At 49.2% G+C, this 23,879-nt stretch overlaps 1 protein-coding gene across 2 annotated transcripts in view; it reads left to right on the plus strand.

The window, feature by feature from the left end:
• Nucleotides 1-23,879, plus strand: part of BSN (bassoon presynaptic cytomatrix protein) — a 95,056-nt gene that overhangs the window by 31,395 nt on the left and 39,782 nt on the right. For both annotated transcript variants that reach the window (XM_074836517.1, XM_074836518.1), the window contains exon 3: nucleotides 17,964-18,746. In XM_074836517.1, the coding sequence (XP_074692618.1) occupies nucleotides 17,964-18,746 (783 nt within the window). The remainder of the gene's footprint in view (nucleotides 1-17,963; nucleotides 18,747-23,879) is intronic.

The raw sequence follows: 23,879 nt of genomic DNA on the forward strand, positions 1-23,879 counted from the left end.
GGCATCTTCTGTCAGTTGATAAATACCAAGCCCAGCAAGCTGCACGCACTGAGCCACCACCGCCCGGCGTCGTCCTTCCCTCGGTACATTAAGTTACGGCAAGCTGTTTGCTTGGATGAGACATGGTTTTCCTCTGGCTTTCAACTCACATGTTAGTTTATCATTAAAAATAAAAGCAAGCTGAGGATCGGAAATGGCTGTCAAGCTCTCCAAAGCAGAGTGGGGCACCGAGTCAGAGGCTCCCCATGTTTTTGAAAGCTTTGCTGTGTCTGCTACTTGCTTTCAGTTCCCTCCCCTGGATGTCCCCAGGCAGAGGAATAAAATCATTTACAGCCTGTGGTGGTGGATGGAGCTATTTTGCTCATGTGGATGCTGCTCAAGGTTTTCCTACCAGTCAAGCACATGAAATCTCACACATGGTTGAGTGTCCCTCTGCATCCCACTCACTACACACAAAATATCCCAGAGAGCAGCAGTTGCACAAGGCTTTATAGCCCTCGCTTGTACGGTCTTGTTTGCAACGCGTGCTTGGTGGTAAAACGCTGTGCTGCCTTTGGGGAGTGCTTAGGAGGAAACTTCAAGTGCTTTCAGTGCCTCGACAGGGATTGAGTGAATCCCAGCCGAATTAATTCCTGTTTACCATCTTTCTACAAGCTGCAGAGCGCAGGGTGGTTATAACGGGGGGTGTCAGACGCTCTCTGCTAGCACCCACTCTGCACCCGCTACTGGCTGTCTTGAGGGCCGCGTCTCTGGTGCGGCAGAGGGGAGCCTGGCAGGAGAGCCCCGGCGCAGGAGGAGACGTCGTGGTCTCGCTCTTCCAACCCCAGCTGGTAACGACATATGAGGTCTGTCTGGTCCTTAAAGATAGCGGTGCTGGCAGAGGTGGTGACATCTCGGCAGTGTCTTTTGACCTGAATTTTAGCTGATCACTGTTGCTATTTGTGGAGCTGCGTGGGCCCCCATCACCAGAAACCAACTTGCTTCTTTCTAATGCTGTCTCTTGTCTGTCTCTTGACCATGGTCATGTTTAGGTGCTAAAAAGGGATTTATGTAGTGCGGCGGACTGAAAAGTACCAGAGATTTCTGAAAACAGCCCTGTGAATGGAGTAAGGTGTTTGTGGGACAGAAGTCTGTGCCTGCAGAGGTGTTCCTCACCAGCTTAATTCAAGCTCGTACAGCCTTGCTTCCAGACCTCTCCCTCCTGTTGTACCCAGCTCCTTATCTCAGAGATGTAATATGCAGCCGTGCTCCTGGGCAGCCCTTATCTGAGGGGGGTATGGTGCTAATTGGACTATGAAAGCTGGTTATTTTAATTCTGATTAAAATGCTGGTTTATTTAGGCTCTAAACCTTTTGATCAAGGACAGCTGAAGGGTGGGATGTTTCAGTTCTGGATTCGGTTCATGTTGTAAATAGGCTGTGCCGTTGGCTTGGCTTTCTGCTCTGAGTGAAATCAAAGCCAAGTTGTTGGAGTGGCTCAATAGGGAAATCCGGAGAGTGAGATGTGGTCTTAATGGGATGGGGGTAGACTGTGCAGCAGGTCTGTGGGATTAAAGGAGTTAAGGCATGGACATAACATGGCACTAAACCAGCTGCAAGTCGGTTTTGAAGACTGAAGAGCCAGTATGTCCCTCCCCTTCCTCCCTTGCTCCCCTGCCCTGCCCACTTTGATGCCCATCTCCTGCATCTTAATGAAGTCCCAGCTGCTTGTGCAGCAGCCCTGCTGCTGGGTTGCGGCTCACAAAAAACCCCCGAGATGGGAAGAAGATTTAACATTGACTTTTTGCTCCCTCCTCACCTGGTCTGTCACCCTCTTGCTATGTCCAAGCCGTGGAATTAGACTGGCCAGACCCTTGAGCTGGAGACCTCCATGGAAGAGACCCGAGTGGTAGGCAGGACAGATGTGCCCATCAGTCTTATGGAGAGGGAGTTCTGGTGCCCACCTATCTCCAGTGGCCCTCTCCCCCTTCTAATAAGCACAGCACTGTATTCCCGTTAGACAGAAACAGAAGCACAAACACTTGGTCTTATATGTTCAGCAAAGTCTAGATTATTCTGAATCATCCAATATTCTTATCAGAGCGCTACAGACAGTGCTTGCATCAGTCACAGCACAGGCTAGCGGAGTCGGTGGCAGCGCTCTGCCCGTTTTAATTGCCACAAGCGAGCAGCTATTTGAAGCCCTGTCCCCAAAGAGCAAATGAGCTTGTCGCCGCATGTAACTCGGTTTTGCGAGATACACGGGCTCAGCAAGCATTCCCTGTTAAAAGCCTGCTAAGGATGCAGACGTTTAGGGGTGCAGGTGTAGTGCAGCAACCAGCTGGGCATGCCAGAGTGGGGGCACTGCTAGGCTTGGCTCTAGGAATGGGAACTGCCCTTGGGATTTTACTTTTTTTTTCCCCTTCTCTCAATTGCAGAGTACCCCGATGCCTAAAGACATACGCAGCGGGGGAAGCTGGAAAGGCTGTGTCCCTGCAACTGCTTGGGTGTGGGGTTCCTCCAAAAACCAGCTTCATCGTGGCTCTGGGACGCACACTGGTTCTGCTGAGTCCCTCCTGTGGTCTCAGATGTACCACATCTTCTTTCTTCCCCGGGAGACATCCCATGTTTCTCCTGGAAGGCACTGCTTGCTGCCTCTCCCACCTGTGAACAGACTGTGATGCCCACTAGATAAAATACCAGGGCTAGTGGAAAGGTCTGGCTAAAAACTAGTGGTTTGTGCTAAAATTACGCTGGGGACCTGAGGAAGGGTTGAATTACCTGAATTTCTGGATTCCTCAGAAATAATGACCATATTTATTGTGGGGAGAGGCTTGTCCTTGAGCACACTTGCCTCCATTTTGCCTGTGATGGGCAGGGCATACTCTACATATTGCACAACCTTTTGAGCTTTGAGAAAAGCAAATACCCTTGGTGTTTGATGGAACACAGGGTGCTAATACAAGACCAACAGTGCTGCGGCAGAGGAGGGGTCCCCCCCAAAAGGTGAAGCTGAGTTAAACTGAGCCTTTGTACCTAGATGTGCTGCTTTCATCTAGTCCTGAGCAACCTGCCCAAGGGACCTTTGGCAGACTGAGGCATGAATCCTGATTTTTTTCGGAGACCCAGGTCAGTACTGAGATGCTGGGCTAGGCCAGCTAATGCCCTGAAATTCGTTTTTACAAACTCTACCTTATGTTCTGACCTGCCATATTAATTTTCCAGATGATATGATTGTGGCTTTCAAATTGGAGACCGCTTTGAGAAATATCACCAAACAGGCATGCTGCTGCTGCCATCTGTCTTTGAGCTGCTTCTGGGATCCCATTACTTGCTCTCAGCAGACAATCATTATTGCTTTATTGAATTAGGAAGAAAAAAATCCAGCAACTTCTGAAATATTGTTTTCTATAACTAATTCCAGGTGCTAAATTCTCATTGAGACCCAGGGGACATGTTGAAATAATGCTTTATGCAGATCCTGGGCATAAGGTTTTTACAGGTTTGCCCAGAAAAGTCCCATGATCTGATAGTTTTGAAGGATGTGTCACTTGGAGGGCTCTGAAGCTCCAGCACCACTGCATTAAGTGATCTCAAAGCCATGCCACCCCAACCAAGAGCCAACATTGACCACTACGTTACTTTTTCTAAAAAGTGAAGGCTTCATTGCCCCCCTGATGGTTTTGGCCAGCTCAAGCTGTTGCCCCAAGTCCCCCTTCTGCTCCAGCCAACCCGTTTTCCCACGTCCTCCAGCTGCAGGCAGTTGCCCCATGCCACCCAGCCTGCATCCCACTGGGGAGCAAAGGTCTCAGCATGGTGAGACCCTCTCCCTGAGTGAGTGGGTCACTGTGCACCGATGAGCAGGATCCCCCAAGGTGATGTCGGTCATGCACAGTGTGCTATTTTGCATCCTAATGCCTGCTGCACTCCATGGTTCAGACCTGCTTCTCCTCCTTTCCTTTCTCTGCAGAGTGCTAGGAGCCAGCCAAGCCAGGCAGGGGGTTAACACCAACAGACAAGGCTGTGGGCAGATAAAAGCTTATGGGAAGGTGGTATTTATTTGGATGTAAAATGTTTTCCCTGCCCTGGTGCACAGGTCCTGCTGCTTCCCTCTTGCTGGCCAATCCATCCCTTATCTGCTCAATTTAAGGCAGTTCGGGTCTGATTACTTGTGGTCAGCACGGCTTCCACTGTTCAGCTGCACAACACTTGAAAATCAGGAGTGAGACCTCTTCAGCTGAACACCTGAAAATGGAGGGAGAAGCGATTGCTCCCACTATCTCTCCTGTGAGAAATGTGCTGTAGATCAGTCAGTCCCGTGGCTGGTAATTACACTTGAGTTGCCTGGGTTTGAGGCCGGGGACTGTGACGAGATTTATTGTTTCTCTCCAAAAGCGGTTTCTAATTGGCATTGGAGCAAATCAAAGAGGGATGAAATCAGCTTGAACTGTGTGGTTTGCTCCTCTGTATTTTCCTTTCTGTCTGGATGGACGTGGAGCAGTGCCGTTCCCAGAGCACTGCAGCTTGTGTTGCCTATCACTCCATCCAACGTGCTTCGTCCCTGCAGCAGCAGCACCGGCGGAGGGGACCTGGCATGGAGGCGCCGGGCACGTTCAACACCTACACACAATGTATTGAGCTACAGGGCTTGACTAAGAAATGCTTTTGTAGAAGCTGTGCACCTTTTCAGAAATGTCATGCCAGAGGCATGGGATGGCTGCCTGGAGATAGCTGTCTGTCACAGCTGCGATGCTTTCATCAAAAATACACTATTTACAAGTAAGAGAAGCTTTTTTTTTTTTCTTTTCCCTTGGCCTGACAAGTTAATTTGAGATTTCATTAAACACTGGCCCGCTCCTTCAGATGGGGTTGTCAACTGTGATGGTGTGGACAGATGCCCTCATCGAGGAGCTCTTAAATACTTTTTTCAAATGAGCGACCTGATTTATTCCTCTGGTATTTATTGCTTGTGTTGCACGCCCCACTGTGTCCAATACATCTCCATCTCTCTATCTTCTCTCTGCAGCCACCAGTGCTAGAAATGCTGCTGTAGCTCAGCAGTGGGAGATCTGTCTTGGCAAGGGGAATGCTCCCCGTGCACCACGGGGTGCGATAGCCAGCTGTGCGGGCAGTAAGGGGCTAAAGGCAACATTAGCAGTTGATGATGGTGTGTTTGCACAAAAAGGGTGTTCGTGAGACAGTTCTTGTGGTGGGTTTGGTGTTCTTTGGTTGTTGGTTGTATTTTTTTGTGTTGACCCAAAGCTGTTGCTGTTCGGAAGTCTTTCAAAGAAAAGCTAAGAAGCCCAAAAAGGTGGATAAAAGATTTGCTTCTGTGATTATTTTTTTTTTTAAACTGAACAATTTCTATTTGATTTTTTTTTTTGTTCCTCTTCTGTAATGCTTTCTACTTTTGCAATCAAGGACTTTGCCCCTCGTTTGAGCAGACCGAAACTAGCTCTCATTGTAAGCTTACCCAGAGTTTTAAGTCGGGCTTGAGAGGTCCCAGGCAGGTTGCCGTATGGTGATCCTTTGAGCCCCCCATCAGGAGGGCAGCAGAGAGCTCCCCTAATTGGGTAACTTCATATTTTGGCTCGGGTGATGATAGAAGAGGCAGCAGGATTCTTTCTGATTAAGAGTTTATTCACCTTTCTGGGGTGTATCAGTTTAGAGCTCCATGGCAGTAATAACTTTAGATCAGCAAGCAAAAATCGTGATTTGAATGACCAATTTTAATCTTGCGTTGCAATTAGCTTTTCTTTTTTGAAGACAGGGTGATTGCTATTGTAGACTGGCTTGCAATTAAGTATCTCCTTCTTAGAGGATATGTAATGGCTATAAAAACACAATTAACAGTGATGTGGATTTACAGATATCTGTTCAAATTCTAATTGTTTGCATATTTTTGTGTTAGAATTGGTATATTTTACTTAGTAGATGATGACTTATGAGCTGGGTCCAGGTGCATTTGGATGGGGATAGGAATTCCAACATAGAAAGCGTATTCTAATTTATTAAAATAGGAAGCTGGTGACTGGACAAACTGTTTCTGGTGTTTATGGCCATACTTGTAAGCCTGTTTGAGGCACCAGGGCTACCCAAGTGGGTGTCTCCAGAAGAAGGTGAGACAGGAGGTGAGTCTGGAGGCAGGTGGTCTGTAGGCTCCTTTGATTGGACTGTGCAAGGCTGAGCTCCTTTCATAGCATGTGGTCCTCCAAAGCTGCCTGAGCAGCTCCTAAAAATGCACAGAAACTGTACCTGGAAATGCAGAAAAACATTAATTGGATCTGAAGGCCATGGAGGTGCTGTGGAGCCCCAAGGAGATCAAGACCAGGAGTTCTGCAGCTTGAAGATGGTGGCCAGTTGCCTCTAGGAGACATTTTGCATGTTATGGCCTTGATGCCAGCATGTGCTTCCCCCAATGGGTGCTTTCAGCAGAGAAGCTGTTGTCAGACTGTTTTTACTGAACAAAATAGCTGCTGTTCAGTGTTTGTGGTCTGTAGGATGGCAAGTAATGGAATTAGACTGCAAGGAAGATTTAGGTTAATATTTTGGGAATGTTTTCTAGCAGTGAGGATGGTTAAGCCAAAGCCCCTTTATTCCCCCTTTTGCTTGCCCACCCAGTAAATCCACAACTGATGGGAAGTTTTAAAGCCCAAATTAGACAAACATCTGTCGGCAGTGATGCAGGCTTGTTTGATCCTTCCTGGGGGCAGAGGATAGAGCCAAGACCTTTCAGAGGCCCTTATAGCTCTCTCTTCTTACTGCTGCTGAACACCAGGGTGGAATCCTGAAGCTTTGTTCCAACAAACACACATTCAAGGCAGCAGCATAAATAAAATTCAGACACAGGAGCATGTATTGGAAAAAGCGGGGAGTGGGGCAGGGAAAGGCAGTGCTGGGTGCCCAGCTGGAGGAAACCCACCAGCACCTCTCGTCTGCTTCTCGGAGAGGCATAAAGATGCTCAAGGTTTATGACAGGGCTCCGAGCCCTGTGGGACAACCTTCTGCGTTCATCTGGGGCCACTGGAGGTGGTACCTGCCCCTCTTACCGGTCAATGTGTGGTTGGTACTACAGTTTTCCCAGGGCAGTGCTCAGTTCTGCGGTTCGTTACCCCTCTGCCATGGGAAGGGGGCTGCCTGGGATGGCTTTGTCATGGGTTTAGGATTAACCGTCCTCCTGGACACCTTCCAGGCCCCCTCCCAGGTCTCTCCTGTCTGAGCGTGGTGAGTCCTGGCTAGATGGCACGTCTTTCCCCTGCTGCCTCCACGAGGTCCTGAGTGCCATCCCTCGTGATAGCCCTGTCAGGCCTCCATCCACCAGTGCACTGCATCCTGCTGTGCTTCACTGCAGCTCTTAAGCTCTGTCACAAACATCTAATGAAATTCCTGGAGAAACCAGTGCAGCCAGCTCCTGAGGAGGGCTGCGTGGCACAGCCAGCAATGTCCGGACCATGAACAGAGGGGCTATGTGCTGTGCCTATCTCCTCCCAGGTGCACATCCAGACTTTGAGCCTGTTTAATTTGTTCAATATTTGCATCCTCTGTGCAACACAATAACCCAAATGAAGGTACAGGCTGTCCAAATAATTTCAGGCAAGATCAGACCTGCCGTGGGCAGCCTACGCTATTGCTCCTTTGGCCAGCGTTTGGTAACAAGCTGGAGTGTCTCAGGATCATGGCATCTGCTTGCTTTCCCTTTGCTGCAGCCATAGATTTGTGCTTCATAGATTGTGTGGCTAGCTGGATTATAAATTATTCATGGCAGGGAACTTATCATGTTTATCTGGAATAATTGAGCAATTAAATCTGTTTAGGTATGTAAAAAGATTGTGCAATGTCTTGTCTATCTTCAGGCCTTAAATTCTGCAAAGGCATTTATTACATATTTAATCTAGAATCATAAAGAAAAGAAAGGCAGAAAATACATTCTGCTTCAATGCATCGATCCGCTCTGATATGTTCATTTGCAGAAGTTGTTCATTCCAGCAGCTTCACTCATAAATACGTGTTGGCTGAGGGTAAATGAGACCGAACTTGGCTCCTTGGCTCCCTGGAGAAAATGTGAGGCCATAACACCTGGTCTGTGATTCTGTCTCTGAAAATACTCTGGACTATTTATGCTAGCACCAGGATTGTCTTTACTATTTAAAAACTTCTGTCCCAGATGCTTGCTACTGGGTCAGAGGATCACGATCCTCTCCGCCCTGACTGCTACTGTACCGTGCTCAGATGTTCATGCTGCCAAGGTAATGCAAAGTTTGGGGTGGAAAAGGACCTTCAAAAATATTCAAGCGTGTTTAGTTCAGTCCCTGAGCTACAGCCATTATCTCCGATTGCTGTAATTGTCCAGGAGTATTCCCAAAGGAGCCAGAAACTTGTGGGCAAGGCTGCAACAGGGACCACTCATAACTGAATAAATGTGGAGCCATGCAGTAAGTGAATAATGATTTTATTCTGTGCTACCAATAGGAAACTGGGCTGCTTCTAAATTAATCTGTTATAAGTCCATTTATCGAAAGCAGTCTATGCTCTTTTATAGCATTATAGCTGTGAATTGCATCCCTGCTGTACATGGTAGCCACTTTTACCCAGAGAAACCCCATGGCCTCATGGATTTCTCTGCTTTGGGCAAGAGGTGCCGGTGAATGGAAAGTTTTAAGCTTCCCCGCTCCCTCCCAGGCTGCTATTTTAGTTCTGCAGAAAACAATAAGTGAGCAGGACCGGAGGCTCCTGTTACTCTGGACATTCGTCCTTCGGCTGGCAGCAGGGTACAGGAACAGCAGCAGAAAAAGGCAAAGCAAGCCATTAGGTTTCCTGGACCGCAAGGGCTCGTGTGGAAGTCCTGCATCACAGAGTGGGAGGGGACCTGGGGCTGCACTTAGAGCACATCGGCGTGTAAAGCTCAAGAAATTAAAACCTGGGGTGAGCTCTTTGCGGTCCTTCCTGACCAGGCCCAGGGGACAGCATCCTCTGAGCACGTACAGACGTCCAAACCTTTCATGCACCCCTTCAAACAGGGAACAAAGGCTGTCTAAACAGGAGCTAGTGAGGCAGCAAATTGCACAAGAAACCTTCCCTAATGAACTGGAAGGACTTGTCCCTTTGCCTCAGGCGGTGGCACTGCCGGCGTGCTTAGCTAGGCATCGCCTTGCTTTGGTGGGGGGACCTGCATGGCGGGGGGAGCAGAGGAGCAGCAATGGGTCTGGCGCTGGAAAGGTTTCCTCCTGCTCGTCTGCTTCTCTCCGCCAGCAAGGGTGAGTAGCAGAGGACGGGGTGATTGTGCTTACCAAGAAGCTAGCGGCTCGATCGCCGCCTTAGCCATGGGGGATGCTACTGGAGGAGCACCGTCCTGCGTGTGATGGCAGATCAAGGTTAGTTGCAAAGCTGTTCAGCATGCAATTATTTTCATTGAACGTTTGCTTCATCTCTGCGTCGGTGGCTGCGTGGTGTGGGTAAAGATCATCCGAACAGCAAGGTACAGGAGCCGGAGGTTGCCTTTAAAACTCAGACGGTCCACAGACCCTCCTGTGGGTTAATGCCTCCTGATGCCCTTTGGGGAGAGGACAGGACTTGCTTTAGCAGCCTTCGGTTAGTTCAGGGAGTGCTAACTAGCAAAAAGGAAACTGGTTAAGAAGTGACTCATAGGATGAAATGGCACTGTCGTATTCTGCAGCTCGATCCTCTCTGGACAAACGTGGTTTCCCATCTGTTATTTGTGGTGAAGGAGATGAGTTTGGGGGTTGGTTCCTCTTGCTCGCCAGCAAGCGAGCAAGTTGATTGTTTTCTGGCAGGCATTAGCAGGATGATTACTGACAGCTTCAGTGGCTTCCCCTTCTGGGCAGGAGTGCTAAGGACTAGATTTTATTTGTATGAAGATGTTTGAAGATAAAGATGAGCATAAGGTGGCCTTTTTCAGAAGTGCCTCAGTGACCAATTCCCCTGTCAATTAAGTGCCAAAGCACTCCTGATTGCACAGTCCCTCTGGAGCCCTGGGTTCTCCTCAAACTGTGCATTCGATTTGGACCAGGAAGCTCCAGCCCACGCTGCCTGTGTGTTTGCATCCGCCTCCTCTCCACCTGGATGCACGCGTGAATTTTGGTGATGTCTTGACATGCAGCATGGCCACGGACACATGACAGCTCCTACACCCTGGGCTGCTTGTGGTCCTCCAGAGGTGCCTTAGGAGACTTCATCCCCTGGTGTTATCTGTTCACCCCAGATCAGACCCTGGCTGGTTCACCACATTGCAGCCTCCCACGGGATGCTTTGCAGGCTTCTCATTTCATTTGCACGCAGGCTGTGCACTGATCCAACAACAAGGGCTGCTTTCCCTACCCTCAACGTGTGAGCTTCAAGACGCGCTGTCCCTGTGTGGCCGTAGGAAAAAGTGGCAATAGTGCTGCTTAAAAAACAACCCCAAAACTTCAGAATAAGACGTACGTTTGTATTTGTTGTACGTTCCACCAGTCAGTCTGAGATGGTGTGGGAAGCCTTCTCCACACAGTACCTTTAGCTTTTTCCATACATCAGCAGCTCTTCCAGGATTTTCTGAGCTTTCCCTGCTCTCCTACAGCCATTCCCACCTCCTGCCTCCCCAGCATCCTCCCAGCTCCCCGCCACAGCTTGCTGTTCCCTCTGTTCTCTAGCCAAGGGCTGCCTTCTAGCACTGCCTCTTCTCTTGGATCAGGATGTTGCTTTAATTGCGGGGTACATGGCTTTGGCAGATTTCAGCGTGACAATGTAAAATGCAAGATGTGCCCCCCGGAGAGCTCCTCTAGAGCAGATCCGGGAGGCATGGAGGGGAAGGGACATTTCGCTGACTGTCCGATTTCATGAGATGACGGTTCTTCATCTGCAAGCAGAGCTGATGAATTGAAGGCACGTAAGGACATGCTGAGGCAGGTCACTGGCAGCTCTCACAGCTCTAGGGAGAGGCCAGGCTGTTGCAGTGTTCCTCCAGGATGAGCCAGTAGCACCCATTAATGAAGCTCTTCTTCATGCAGTCAGCAGTCCTTGGCGTCGAGCCTCCCTATTAGCCTGATTAACACAGTACCTTTGTTACCCAACTCCAGCTTTGGTTATTTTTATATTTATCTAGTTCTGGCTGTACTGGTGCCTGCCAAAGGCAGAGGATGGAGCTGTGACCGTGGCCTTGGGGTGCATCTGCTGGGGGTTGGCTTCATGAGTGGTGGCTCTAGGACTCTAGGTGCCTGCTCGGGGCCCTTGGAGTTGAAGAGCTCCTGCTGAAGGCTTGCTCTCTTGCTCTTCTGAAACATGTTTTTTTGGGGGGATTTCCAGTTTTGTGGAATATTAAATACACATGTTTTGGGAAACTCTAAGAAAACCCATGCTTCTCTTCTCCTCTGATTTCCTATGAACTTGGCTTCTTGTTTTTCATCTACTTATGCATGTTGTCTCACGCCAAAGGAGAAGGAGGATGGGTTGTATCTTCTGCTGAACAAAGCTCCTTTGCTCCATCCTGTTCAAAGCAGTCAACTTTGGGTGGGATTGACCACACTTGACTGGAGATGTCTTGGGAGCTGTTCTTCCCAGCCTAAAATAATCATTTAAAACAAGTCAGATGGACTGTGCTCCTGAAGTGCCCAGTGGCCTCCTCCTCCGATACAGGGTCGTATAGCTGACAAGGTCAGATGGCTGTGGCTGCAGTGAGGTGTTGAAATGTTGTAGGGCTGGTGAGGAACCATTCAGTCTCAAGTCTCCAAAGTCTTAAATATGCTCATCTAATGCTCTTCTATTCTTTTGGGGTTTATTATTTTTATGAGTAGGATAGCATCCTGGGTGACCTCCAAGTGGTCCAAAATAACCAACCCTCAACAAATAATTCATTATAATCCTAAATTCTGGCTTGAAGAGCTCTTGGATGTTCAGTTAAGAAGTCTTTCTGCTTACAGCTCATTTTAAAGCTTCTCCTGTCTACCACGAAGGCTGAACTCTATACCTAGGATACTTTTAGAGCTGTATTGTCTTACCTCAGGAGAACAAAACAACCTGCACGTTACCAGTGCTCCCTTGCATCTCCTGGTAACAAATCCAGGGGATGGGCTGTTTCCACATTGTTTCCTAAAATAGGTAGTGTTAGAATAACTTTAGAAGCCTTATAAGCTCAAGCTGTCTCTATTGTTTTAGATCACTTTTAACTGTGTGCTTTTCTTGGTGTTTTTCTAGAGGGATTGGTAAGCTGCAGCACCCAGGGATGCTTTTTGGTCCCCTGTATGTACCTGTGCAAACCACTGCTCTCCTGTACTGCATCCCTCTGCAGAGGGTCAGGATCTGGCCCGCCATGGATGTGCTCATCTATAATTCTTATCTGGTGTTTAAATCTGCCCCGGGCGCAGCTAGCATATTCCTGCCTACAATTTTTTTAAGGAAATACTGATTGGAGAGTTTTCATTCCTAACAGGCTTTGCAAATGGTCGGTACTCGCAGCTGCAGGGTAGCGTTGAGAGGAGGAGGCGCATCTGGCAGCGGTGACCCTACAAGTGCTGCAAGTTGCAGACCCGTCCACACATTGGGGAATAACCACATCTGGGAGAGGATTTAGAGGAATATTCTGTGACATTGCAGAGGTCTGCAGTGGGAAGGGCAAGACTGGTGGTCATGGGTGCGTTGGGCACTGCGTGCGGGGCTGAGGCAAGTCAGGTGTTGGATGCAGACATACCAAATGTCAGTTAAGACAGGATGGTTCAAACTTTCAAAGGTTTTGAGATCAGTATGGGTATAAAATGTCCTATAGATGAAAGACCTGCAAGCTTTACCTCTCTGAGTCTTCTGCTGAGCCCAACAGCATGTGTATAATTTGCTTTAATGGTTAGAAACATCTGCTGTTAAAAGTGATGCTTAATATATTTGGCTTCCATTTCCAGTCATTAGTTCTTTTTATGCCTTTTTCTGCCTAATTAAGAACCTTTTAGTACCTGATACTGTTTCCCCTGAATGTGCTGCTGTATCGTAATCAAGTCACTTCTTAATCTTTTCTTTGATAAACGAAAAAGATCAACCTCTTTAATTCTCTCATTTCAGACATTTTCTGCATCCCTAGAAATCACTCTTACAGATCCGGTCTATATCTCCCACAGTGTTTTACTAATTTCCTTAAAATGTCGGTGTGGAACTGTTGAGGGCTCTGGAAGAAGTCCCTTGGTGCTGGAAGAGGAGGCTGAACCACCTCCTCACTCCTACCTCCATCTCCAGGCTTCCCACACGGGGCGAGCACAGGTTTGCTAGGAAGCAGAGACTTGTCTTCAATAATATTTAGCATTTTATCAAAATCTGCTGTGTGTGAGTGGTGTTAGCCACAGTGAGATGAAGACCTTACTAGAGAGATACTTCAGCAGTGGTGCATCCTCGTTGTCTCCCAGACCAGCCAGGTAACTAGTCTGAAATCCATTTAGCATATTCACTATTCATATTTTATAGTGCCCCCCTTTTTTTTTTTTTTTTGTCAGCATGTCATGCATTACGAGGTCAAAACACCTTTTGGACATCAAGGATATTGCTTCTGTGCATTACTAATATCAAATGTGCAGAGAATAAAATCAGGCTTGCTTGCCGTGACCTGTTTTTTCCTAAAACCACGTTGACTGGCGTATATGCATGCCCTTTGGTTCTCTGCTGCATTAATCCAGTGCTGTCTTTCTGTCTTGGACAGACGTCTGGCTCGCTGTCCCCTTCCGGCCATACCTGTGCCTTCTTGGGTATTCAGGCAGAAGACTCTTCCAGTCTTCTAAAATTTCCTCTTAAAAATGAACATCAGCACACAGCAGTTTTCTTAGTTCTCTTAGATCTCTTGGCCGCAAAATTATTCAGATCTGCCAAATTTAAATATCTTCTGGTGCTGGTAGATGTTGTTGAATGTTCTTCTCGATTGCTAATAAGTTGGAAATGCTTCATCCTCATAATGAGTGTTATCCTGCTTCTTCCCAAATGTTCAATGACAGTAATTACAGCACGTCTGCCATATCTGTCTCATTAACAGCTTTACAATCTCCACCCAGTGATGGACCCCTGTCCTTTCTAGCATGACCTTTGTCCCTAATGTCCTTCATCAGTCCTTCCTACTGCTCCCCAAGAGACTTCTTCCTGAAGCTCCTTTGTTTTCATATTATTTAAGCACTTCACAGCTTCTTGGTTGACCTTGGTGTGCTGAGCTCTGAAGATCTGAAGCTCTGGAAGATCTCAGCACCTTGGTGTGCTGATTTTATATTTCTAATGGTGCCCTTCGTTTTGCACAGCGACTACCTTCGCTTTTACCCCGCCTCGTTTGCCCTTCATCGAGGCATCAGCTTGGTTTCAGAGCTATCATCTACATTCCCATTTTCTTTGTATTTTTCAGTATTTCTGCCAGTCAGATTTCCTGGGGTGAAGGAGGTTAGCATGCTCAGAGCAGCTGGTCTCAGACTATTCAAGACAGCCCAGTTTTACCTCCCCTTATTTTAGGGTATAATGGTGACTTCAGCATTCCCACAAAGTGAGCTGGAACTAGAGTTTTCAATAATGTTGGGTTTTTCTCTTCTCACTGACAGGCATTTCATTCTGCTAGTTACCCAGGCTGTTAGCAGTGGTGAAGAAGTAGTAGGATAAGTTATTCTTTTCATATTCTTGCCCCCTATTTCTCTACTGTTTTCCAAGCATCTTCCCCCTGCATGACGAGTCTGCAGGCAAGAAGTGAGAGTGTTTAGAGGGCAGCAATGCAAGCCAACTGAACAGTCCACTGTTTCATCTATTTCTGTGTCTTATTTGCCCAGTTTTCCATCAAATCAAAACTTTCAGGGTTTAGATTAGTAAAGATTTACGCCCAGGCTTTTCCATCCTCCTTTCTCTTTCTTGGGGGAAGAATGTTTGGCAAGATGACTTGGCCCTTCCTCTTTACTATTTTCCCTCCCGGACCCTTTAAGTCATCTTTGTGTAATCCACACATTGTGTCATCAGTTGCATCTGTAGAGGCCGGTCAGGCAATTTGTGATAATCCCAACTAAATTTACATTTCAAATGCTTACTCTGGGAGCGCACCGCCCCGCTATATTCCCCGCAGCTTTCTCCTGCTCCTCAGGACAGAAGTTCCTCAGCAGTTGCTTACCAAGTCACGGAGTGCAATTTGATAGTTTCTATCCCATCTGAAAGCCCCCTGGCTTTTTTCTGTCTTGGTCGCGTAGGTCAGGTTTATTGTGGAAAGTGAGAAAGCTCCAATGATCACTGTGTTCCCCAGCCCCTGAGCTTGTCCATGAGCCATATGCAGCTTGCACCGCTGTGGGACCCGGGGATGGCACCTCCTGGTGCCCAGGGAGCAGCTCTTCTGCACAAGCCTTGGCCAGGGACAAAGCAGGCACTGTGCGTGGTGCGGGCAGGGGGTGAACCAGCAAAGCTGGAGCTGTGAGCTGTTCAGTATTCACCAGCAGCGCTTGCTTCTCGTTAAAGCTGGCAGACAGTTGAGAGCAATCAATTGAATTCCCTCAATATTTTGTTTGATTGTTTGGAAGTTTATGCAGGAGAGAGGCAAAGTATTTTTCCTATTCCAGAAAATAAGCTAAATCTTGTGCCAGGCTACAATAAATACAGACTATACAAAACCAGGAGTTTGGAGCATGTCCTTTGCTGTGTACCTTGTGGTCATGGTCCCTTAAAATCAATATGCAAACAGCACTGGTGGCAGGTCTGGGAAGATCTCTTCCCCCAGCTTTCACCTCACCTCGAGGGTCTTAAAGTGTGAGACAGGAGATTATGCGGAGAGGGAAGACTTGCATTTCTCAGATACTGGGGAACTTTGCGGGGAGAGAAAACCTGAATAGAAAGGATTGGTTCTCCCTTAATTTGAGCTGATGGGGATGGCGGGCAAAGCTGACAGGATTTTGGGAGATGCTCTCCTGAAATAGAATAGTGGGAAGAAATTCCAGGGGGTGTGAAAGCAAAAATAACGTGAGGAATTCTGTATGTCAGAAGAGAGACAGCAAGACCATAAGAAATTATAAAAACTAAAGCAATATTTTCAGGAACTAAATATAATGTGGCCCATTTGGAGCAACAACGATATAACACAAAATTGCTGGGCAAAAATTGAGGCTGTTTTTCACTCAGCTCTGAGTGAAATACCCAAGCAGAGGCTGGTGAGGATAGTGGCGTGGGAGCTCCGCAAAGCACAGTGAAGGCTGACAAGAGCACAGAGCTGGCATGCAACCAGGCTTGTAAGGTGATGGGAAGAGTTTTGGGGACTAAGGCAATGCAGAGCTTTCTGCAACCTGCTGAGCCAGCCAGGTGCTGGGTGGAGAGTGGAAGGGGCATAGTGGGCATGTGGAGGTTTGTTCATGCACCCCCCTTTAATTTTAATCCATGTTTCCTAGTTGATCTGAATTTTCTCTATTTTAAAAGAGTTTATTATTTGAAGGCCAGGCTTTATGAGAGTCTTCCTGGGGAGGGGACCTGTAAAGAGGGGCTCAGGGCACATCTGCCTCCCCTCTCAGGGACTTGCCATCCTGTTCCATCACAGGACCTGCTGAAACACCCAACTGCATCTCTGCGGGAAGCTTCTGTGAGCAGAAAAATGTTAAAATGTTGCTGTGGTTGGAGTGTAGGGGGGAAAACCCTATGGCCAAGTTATGAATCAGTTGTGCAGCACCCGTGCCTCCAACTGCAGGACCAAAAGGCCACACAGACCTCAAGACGTTGGGCTGAGTGAGGTGATGGGGCAGTTAATATCTCTGCAGTGGGGATTAAGCCGAGCCTTAGAGGTGCTCCTTAACACTGGGATGAGGAGGCTGCTCCTGAAACAAAAGGCAGGAAAATCCATGTCTCATGCAGTGCATGCAGCCCCAGGAGAGCGCAGGGGCTGGGACCTGTTGGGTGCTGCGCCTGCAGCGGCCCATGCCGGGCTCTGAGTCCTCTTGTCCTGGAAGCTGCTCTGATTTTTGGGAATGCCCTGGTCCTTTTTGTCACCTTAGTTGCTTGTCTCAGAGAAATCATTTGCAGGCAGACGCGGTTGTCCTGCTGACTGTGCTATATATTAATATTTGCACAGCCGCTGAGCATCCTGGGGATTCCTCGTATGGGAAAGCTCACAGCTTTCATACAGCCTCTTTAATTAACTTAATTCAGACATTAGCGTGTCACAGGGAACGTCTCTCGGGGGAAGTCTTTCATTTATCACCACTTAGCAAGGGAGCATTATATTTTTCATTTGCATCCAAAAGTTCATCGTGAGGAGAGTGAAAATTAACCATTTACTCCCCAGCCAGTGCTTTGCCTGCCCAGCAGCACAGATGCATCATGTGAGGAGAACCCCCTCCCTGCTGTCCCTTATGCGCTGCAGTCCCCAATTTTGGGGTGGAATATCACAACCATTGCATCGATTCCAGAAAATCCATCTCTGATGGCCCCGGGGAAGCATCAGGCATGTCACGGCAGCTTTTCCTCCGGGAGGTGCCTGGTGGCAGCAGGCAGTGTGCTGGTGCTGGGGAGCATTGCAGTTGTACACATGCATTATAGTGGCATTCCTCTGTAGAGCTGTGCTGGACCTCCTGCCAGCCCTCTGCTCCGAGGGGCCCTGGTTGTTTTCCGTGCTAGCTCTGGTCGCCAAGCAGGAGGAAAAAATACAGGCTTTAGGGAGGTGGAGAGGCCGGGGGCCCTCGGAAAGGCCCCTCTCTGCTGGGAGAGGCACAAAATGTGCTGCCTGCAGGCAGAGCCTCGTGGCTAGCAGGAGCTTTACAGCAGAAGCCTTGGAAGCAAACCAACGCTAATTAAAGCTTGCTTTTGCACTGGCGTGTTGTGCCATGGGTACCTGTGACAGATGGGGTCTGTTCACCCTGACTGCGAGATGCTTTTCATGAAGAATGTGGTACCAAAATGTTTTTCAGGGTCTGGTGGCTTGTTCCTGTAGTTACATAGGGTTTGTTTAGGGGAACCCAAGGGTGCGCTGGGGCTGCCTGTGAGTGGCTGTAGTTTGCTCACTGCCTGTGTCTTCTCCTTGTCTTACAGGTGAAGGAATGGTTGTGCTTGAACTGCCAGATGCAGCGGGCACTGGGAATGGACATGACCACTGCTCCTCGCTCCAAGAGCCAGCAGCAGCTGCACTCTCCTTCGCCGTCCCCCTCCCACTCCCCGGCCAAGCACCCGCCGGCCCCAGGTGCAGATAAATCCCCACCGGCCACCCGCACCCTGCCGTCCGAGCCCCCCAAACCTCACCCCACGACACCGCAGAAGGATCCGCACAGCCAAGGCCAGCCAAAACCTCAGGAGGCGGCCAGGTCCTCCCCACAGCATCAGCAAGCCAAGCCTTCCCCCTCTGAGCAGAGAAAGATGACAGGAGATGCTGGGGCGAAGCCTGCTGCCCCGGCCCCTGGGGCTGGAGCACAAGAGCAGCCCCAGGAGGGGCTCACAGGGAAACTCTTTGGCTTTGGGGCGTCCCTCCTGACCCAGGCGAGCACGCTCATGTCCGTCCAGCCAGAGGCTCCCACTCCGAGCCAGCCGTCTCCTGGCAAAGTGCCTCCAAAAATCGTCTTCAGTGATGCCAGCAAAGAAGCTGGTCCCAAAGCCCCTGGGGCACAGGGCCGGGCTGGTGCTGCACCAGGCGTGAAGCCGGGCAAGCCGGAGCAGGGCGTCAAGCCAAAGGAAGTGCCGAAAGCAAGGGTCTTGTGCCCCCTCTGCAAGGCAGAGATCAACGTGGGCTCCGGTGAGCCCCCCAACTACAACACCTGCACAACCTGCCGGCAGCAGGTCTGCAACATGTGTGGCTTCAACCCCACGCCTCACCTGGTAGAGGTAAGGGGGCTGGCAGGGGTGGGCGCCTTCTGATCCGAGGGTCAGTCCTCTCTCCTCACTTAAAATGGAGACAAGATGGTGCTTTTCCCTTCAAAGGTTTTTAAAAAGCCTTTAAGAAGCTGTTGAAACCAAGTCCCTACTAGGAGAAGCCTGAAGGCTGGAGGCCATTGTCCTCCACCTCTTAACAAAGACATGGATTTCATATGAGTACACTGATTTCATGCTGGTTTCATGCAAGGGGTGACTGTTGTTCAGGGCACCCCTAGCAGTGTCCACTGCTCCCCAAAGGTGTCCAAGGGTTAGGGAATAGAAGCAGGTCATGCAGGTGCTGGAGTCACCAACAAGTATCGTCCTCCTGGTGCCTTGGATGGACACCTTGGCCAGGCTTGGGATGAGGCTAGTGAAGGATGTTCTGCAGCTCCTGTGTCCTCACATGGTGAGGGTGCAAGGAAAATGGTAGGGGTGGGAAAGTGGCAGGACCTCAGCAAGAGGATTTCAAACCAGCTGAGGGCATGCAATGGCCTGTTGGAGTTTGCTGCCCTCTCCAGATAGCAGAGTTCCTGTTCCGTTGTGCCTGGGTACAGGGCAAGGGAATGGGCTGAGCACAGGATGGATGTGGAGACATCCACAATGCTGTTTGGGTGTGAATTGGCTGGGTGTCTTGCAGCCTGCTGAGATGGAGTGTAAGGAGAGGAGAAGGGAGGTTGAGGTGGTCTGAAGTTCACCCAGTCTCACCAACTGTAGTTGAGGAGGTAGCTAGGGAGAGAAATATTCCAGACCCTTGGAGAAGGCCTCTGTTGAAGTCTAGACCTTCACCCCCTCCTCTACAGCTGATTTGAGACCCTTACAAGGGGAGGTCCAGGGCTTTCTTCTGGAAGTGCTGTGTCTCACAGCCAGTAAGACACAAAATGATATCATCAGCACATGGAAAAGTTAATGGGAACTTTAAATGACTAGAAGTAAGATTGCTAATCCTGGCTTCGTTCCATGGCAGATAATTACATTTTATATCCCTAGCTCCTCCCTGCAGTTTCAATTACACCCAGTAATTCTCTCCTCTTCCTGAAGCTGCTGCTGTTCATGGTCACGTTCATGGTGGAGGAGAGCCACTCTGCTGGCGCGGTGCTCGGCGTGCATGCGGAGGTGTAAACCTGTTAGATAGCTGCCTCCTGGTACATAATGCGATTTTCAATGGAAATGCTCTGCTTGTTGCTCCTACCACTGCTTCCTTCCTACCCTGAGCGCTTGGGTGAGAAAAGAAGGTGTCCAGGTTGTTTAGTCCCTTGGGTAGGGCTGAAGCCCCATATTGGTGTGCCCTTGGGCAAGAATGTGTTTCCAGGCTTCAGAAAGCTCATGGGTTGGTGAAATGGCTTTAATGTGCTCCCCGTGGCCTTGGACTGTTAAATAATTAATTAGAGAATTAATTTGGGGTTGGGTTGTACCCGATAACGTGGTGTGCTCTGCAGGTACCATGGAAAGGTGACCTCTCCCCAGTGCTTGTCTCCAGGGTCACCAGCTGACACCTGGGATTAAATTTCAGATTTTGAAGGCTGGGCTCTGTCTTGGCTCCCTCAGCTTTGAGTAAACGCCTTCAGACACCCTTGGCCAACTCACCCTTGCACGTATGCCAGTCTTAGGGTTTCTTACTGCTGCTCATCACTGTGCCTTCACACAGAGTGAAGACCCACAGCGAAGTCCCACCTGGGTTTTGTGATGCCTTGGGTTTTGTTTCCCTTTACACAGAATCATTATCTGGCTCGGAACGGATGGGTTGATTTATGGGATTTATTGTTTTAAGAGTTGAGGAAGAAATGCAGCACTTGAGCTGTGAATGTTCTTAACAAAAACTTTCTGAGGAAAGGAAAACATTGCAAGATCTGTTAACGCAGTCGGACTTTAGTTTTGCTTGATCTTCTGAGGAAATTGGTCTGTGGTCTGATCCTCTTTTTGCCTGCAGCTCACATGAGCTTGTCCCAAGCCCCGAGATTCAGGCAAATACCAGAACTCACTCTTTGAAGTAGCGAGGCTTGATCCATTAATTGCTTTATGAATTAGGACCTTGACTGTAAGCTGCCCTTGGAAGTTGTGTGAAGACTAATAAGGAGATTTGAGCCCTGGTCTGGTATGTGCAGAGGAGTGTGAGCTGCAGGTGAGACGGGCAGCACACTCTGCATGTACCACTGGAGCCTGGGCAAAGCCTTTGCCCCCGGCTTCAAGCGGCGTGAGTCACAGGGAGGGAGAGGACTTGGGCCACAGTGGCCTGGGTTTTGGAGGAAGGATGGAGTTTTGCAGCAAAACAGTTCTGAAAGAATGCATTTTCTGCAAATAAAGTTGCAAGCAGTCGACTGCTCTCCCCGTATTGGTGTGGGCTGTCGCAGCTTGATGGGAAGCACCAGTCAAACCAAAACTGGTATTTGTTGGGGGGCTGGATGACCCCAGTAGTACGATGGGAGCCAGAGGGCATGCTGGCAGCACTGCTTCCCTGGGAACCCTGGCTTCTTGGTGGCATCATGCATAATGCTGAGGGTGGAGAGCATCCTAACACCTACTAACCCTAGTGCTTTAGCATGTGCTGACTTCCAAATTCATCATGGCTGTTGAGGAATAGCCCCTGCAAGTGGCTGAGGTGGATCTTGGAGGGAAGATGTGGCCAAAGCAGATCTTTGGAAAGGAGTCGGGGAGGTATGGAGAAGCTACATCCTTCTGCAGGGAGGGTGGGACACCATGAGATGTACTAGCCTGCTGGTGGAGGTGAGACCATGTTAGGCTGTTGCACATTGCTGGAAGCAGACCTCCTGCTGCACGTCTGTGTGTGTTTCTGCCGTGTGCATGGGTGACCAGCAGGACGTGACAGGTCCCAACTAGCTGGACACACAGTCAGTATCAGGAGGAGCAACTGGTCAAACCTCTGGGCCACTCTCAGCAGCAGCGGGGGTTACAGGAGGTGTTGCTGTCTGATGATCACGGTTATGAAATGGGGAGAAGAAAATTGAGAGCGAAATGCAGAAAGCAGGGAAGGCTTTTGCCCCTGTTTGCAGCCCCCTGAAACTTCTGATTTCCCTGGAAAGATGTGTTATTATTTACCCATGGTATTTTCATCCCCATCCCACTCCTGATCTAAAGATGGAGTTAGAGGCTCTGGGTCCCTGCCGTCCCCTCCCACCCTCTGCAGCCACCTGGGGACATATCCAAGGAGCTGCCTCCTCCCCAGCACTTCATTCAGCCAAGTGCACTCAAACCTATCAAAAGGGAAGAAAATACTAAAAGTGTTCTTTTTCTGTGGACTCACCGGCTGAGTTGCGTAGGTGCCAAGCCACCAAAAGAGAAGTGTGACTTGCGCTTCCCTCGTTGTCTTTGCACTGCCATGGGCTGAGTGTTCATGTAGTCCGGTCCAGGTGAAGGTTGCTTCAAGAGCATCCCACCTGTAAGCAGTAGTGCCTCCAAGCCCAGAGCTCCCACAAGATCCACCATCAAGGCTTGGCTTTCCTTTGGCCCTGGGTCTTGGTGGGCATGGTCAGAAGATGATGGTGAGGACTTGAAGACTAGGGCACTTGAAGAGTTCAGGTACAAGCATGGCATTTTGGCAGCACATCCCAGAAGTATGTGGGTTGTGGTGACCCATGACTCTGGAAGCTGTGGATGACCAGCAGAAAGAGGAAGCCCAGAAGTGTGCCTGACCTCCACTTCTTTTGCTTGCTTGCCATAATACATGTTATGCAGCTTTAAATAAGTTGTTTATGTGAATTACCAGAAGTACAGGTGCCTGGAGCTTCCTCCCACCTCATCACACCTCCTCCAGGAGCTGGCTCCTGGGAACAGCACCATGAGCTGTTCCCACCAAGTCAGAGTTGGCACTTTGGGGCTCTCCCAAATTCCCTACAGCCTCAGCCTGGTGACATGCAGGCAGGAAAGAGGTTTCTGTTGCAGGAAGAGCAAGTGCTGGGCTGTTTCACTGGGGATTTCAGAAATCACACCAGTTTATGGCAGTCTGCTGTGAGAGCAAGTGATCTGGCAAGAGCTGGCTTGCAGCGTGATTGCCCTGTGCTTGCACAATGCTCTCCTGGTAACCCTGATTGACCCCAATTGACTCCAGAGGTTTTGTATTAAGGAACGAATGAACTATGCATGTTGTGTTACTAAATGAGCGTGGCAGGATGCCCCTTTGCCTAATTAACCAGCCTGAAACAGGAGCAGTGACAAGTTTCATTGAAGAACACTGCTGATCCCTGGGTGCCAGGCCATGACCTCCAGCGGGTGCCTTACCCTCAGGAGGGTCCTCTGACTGATTTGTGGTACTCACCATACCACATCCAGATCCTAAAATTGCATTTGTTTTCTTGCTTTCCCCACGCATTATAGAAAGCATCCTTCTCTTTATAACACTTGTGTTGTCATCGGCGTGCTGCTGCATCTCTCTGTCTGGTCTCACTAGTCAGTGCTGTTAGGTTCCTTATTGTATGCATATATAATATGTTATATGCATATCACATGAGTTATCCTGGATGCAATATGGCAAGTCAGCAAAATGCAGGAGTGGCATTCACTTGAGTCCTTCGTGGGACATGTTCCCCTTCTGCTGCTCCCCTTGTACCTGCAGCCAGGTACAAACAAGCCTGTTCAGACTGATTTCTTGCAAAGAGCTTGTGAATCACCGCATCAAGTATTTTCTGGAAAGCCCTGGGCTTCTCTTTCCATCATGCTCCAAGAACTCCTGCTGGGCAAAATTGGGCCTGGAGCAGAACAGCTCCTCAGGGTACGATGCTGCACTGCTCGGGTTCGCGATGCTGACGCTAAGGAAGGGGCTGAGCCTGCCCTACTTGCAGAAGCAACTGTGGTGGCTCCTGTGCTTGGTTGCAGGAAGGAACGGCTGTGAAAAAGGGAGTTCAATTAGATGGAAAAAACCCTGTGAAATCAGGCTTTGTGAAGAACACGGTGTCGCTGCTGGCAACAAGAGGATGGGTTAGAGAAGTGGGGCTGAGGAAAGGTTTTGTGACGGAATTATTTTGATGTCAGCACATAGATTTCATAGGGAAAAAGTGATCAGAGAGGAGCATTGGGCTCCAGCCTCGCCTGCCCTCGCTGCAGGTGGGAGCTGGCAGCCACGAGGCCATGTTTGACCCTGGTGTGCCATGC

This window comes from Strix aluco, chromosome 11 (genome assembly GCF_031877795.1).
Source record: "Strix aluco isolate bStrAlu1 chromosome 11, bStrAlu1.hap1, whole genome shotgun sequence".
NCBI classification, from domain to species: Eukaryota; Metazoa; Chordata; class Aves; order Strigiformes; family Strigidae; genus Strix; species Strix aluco.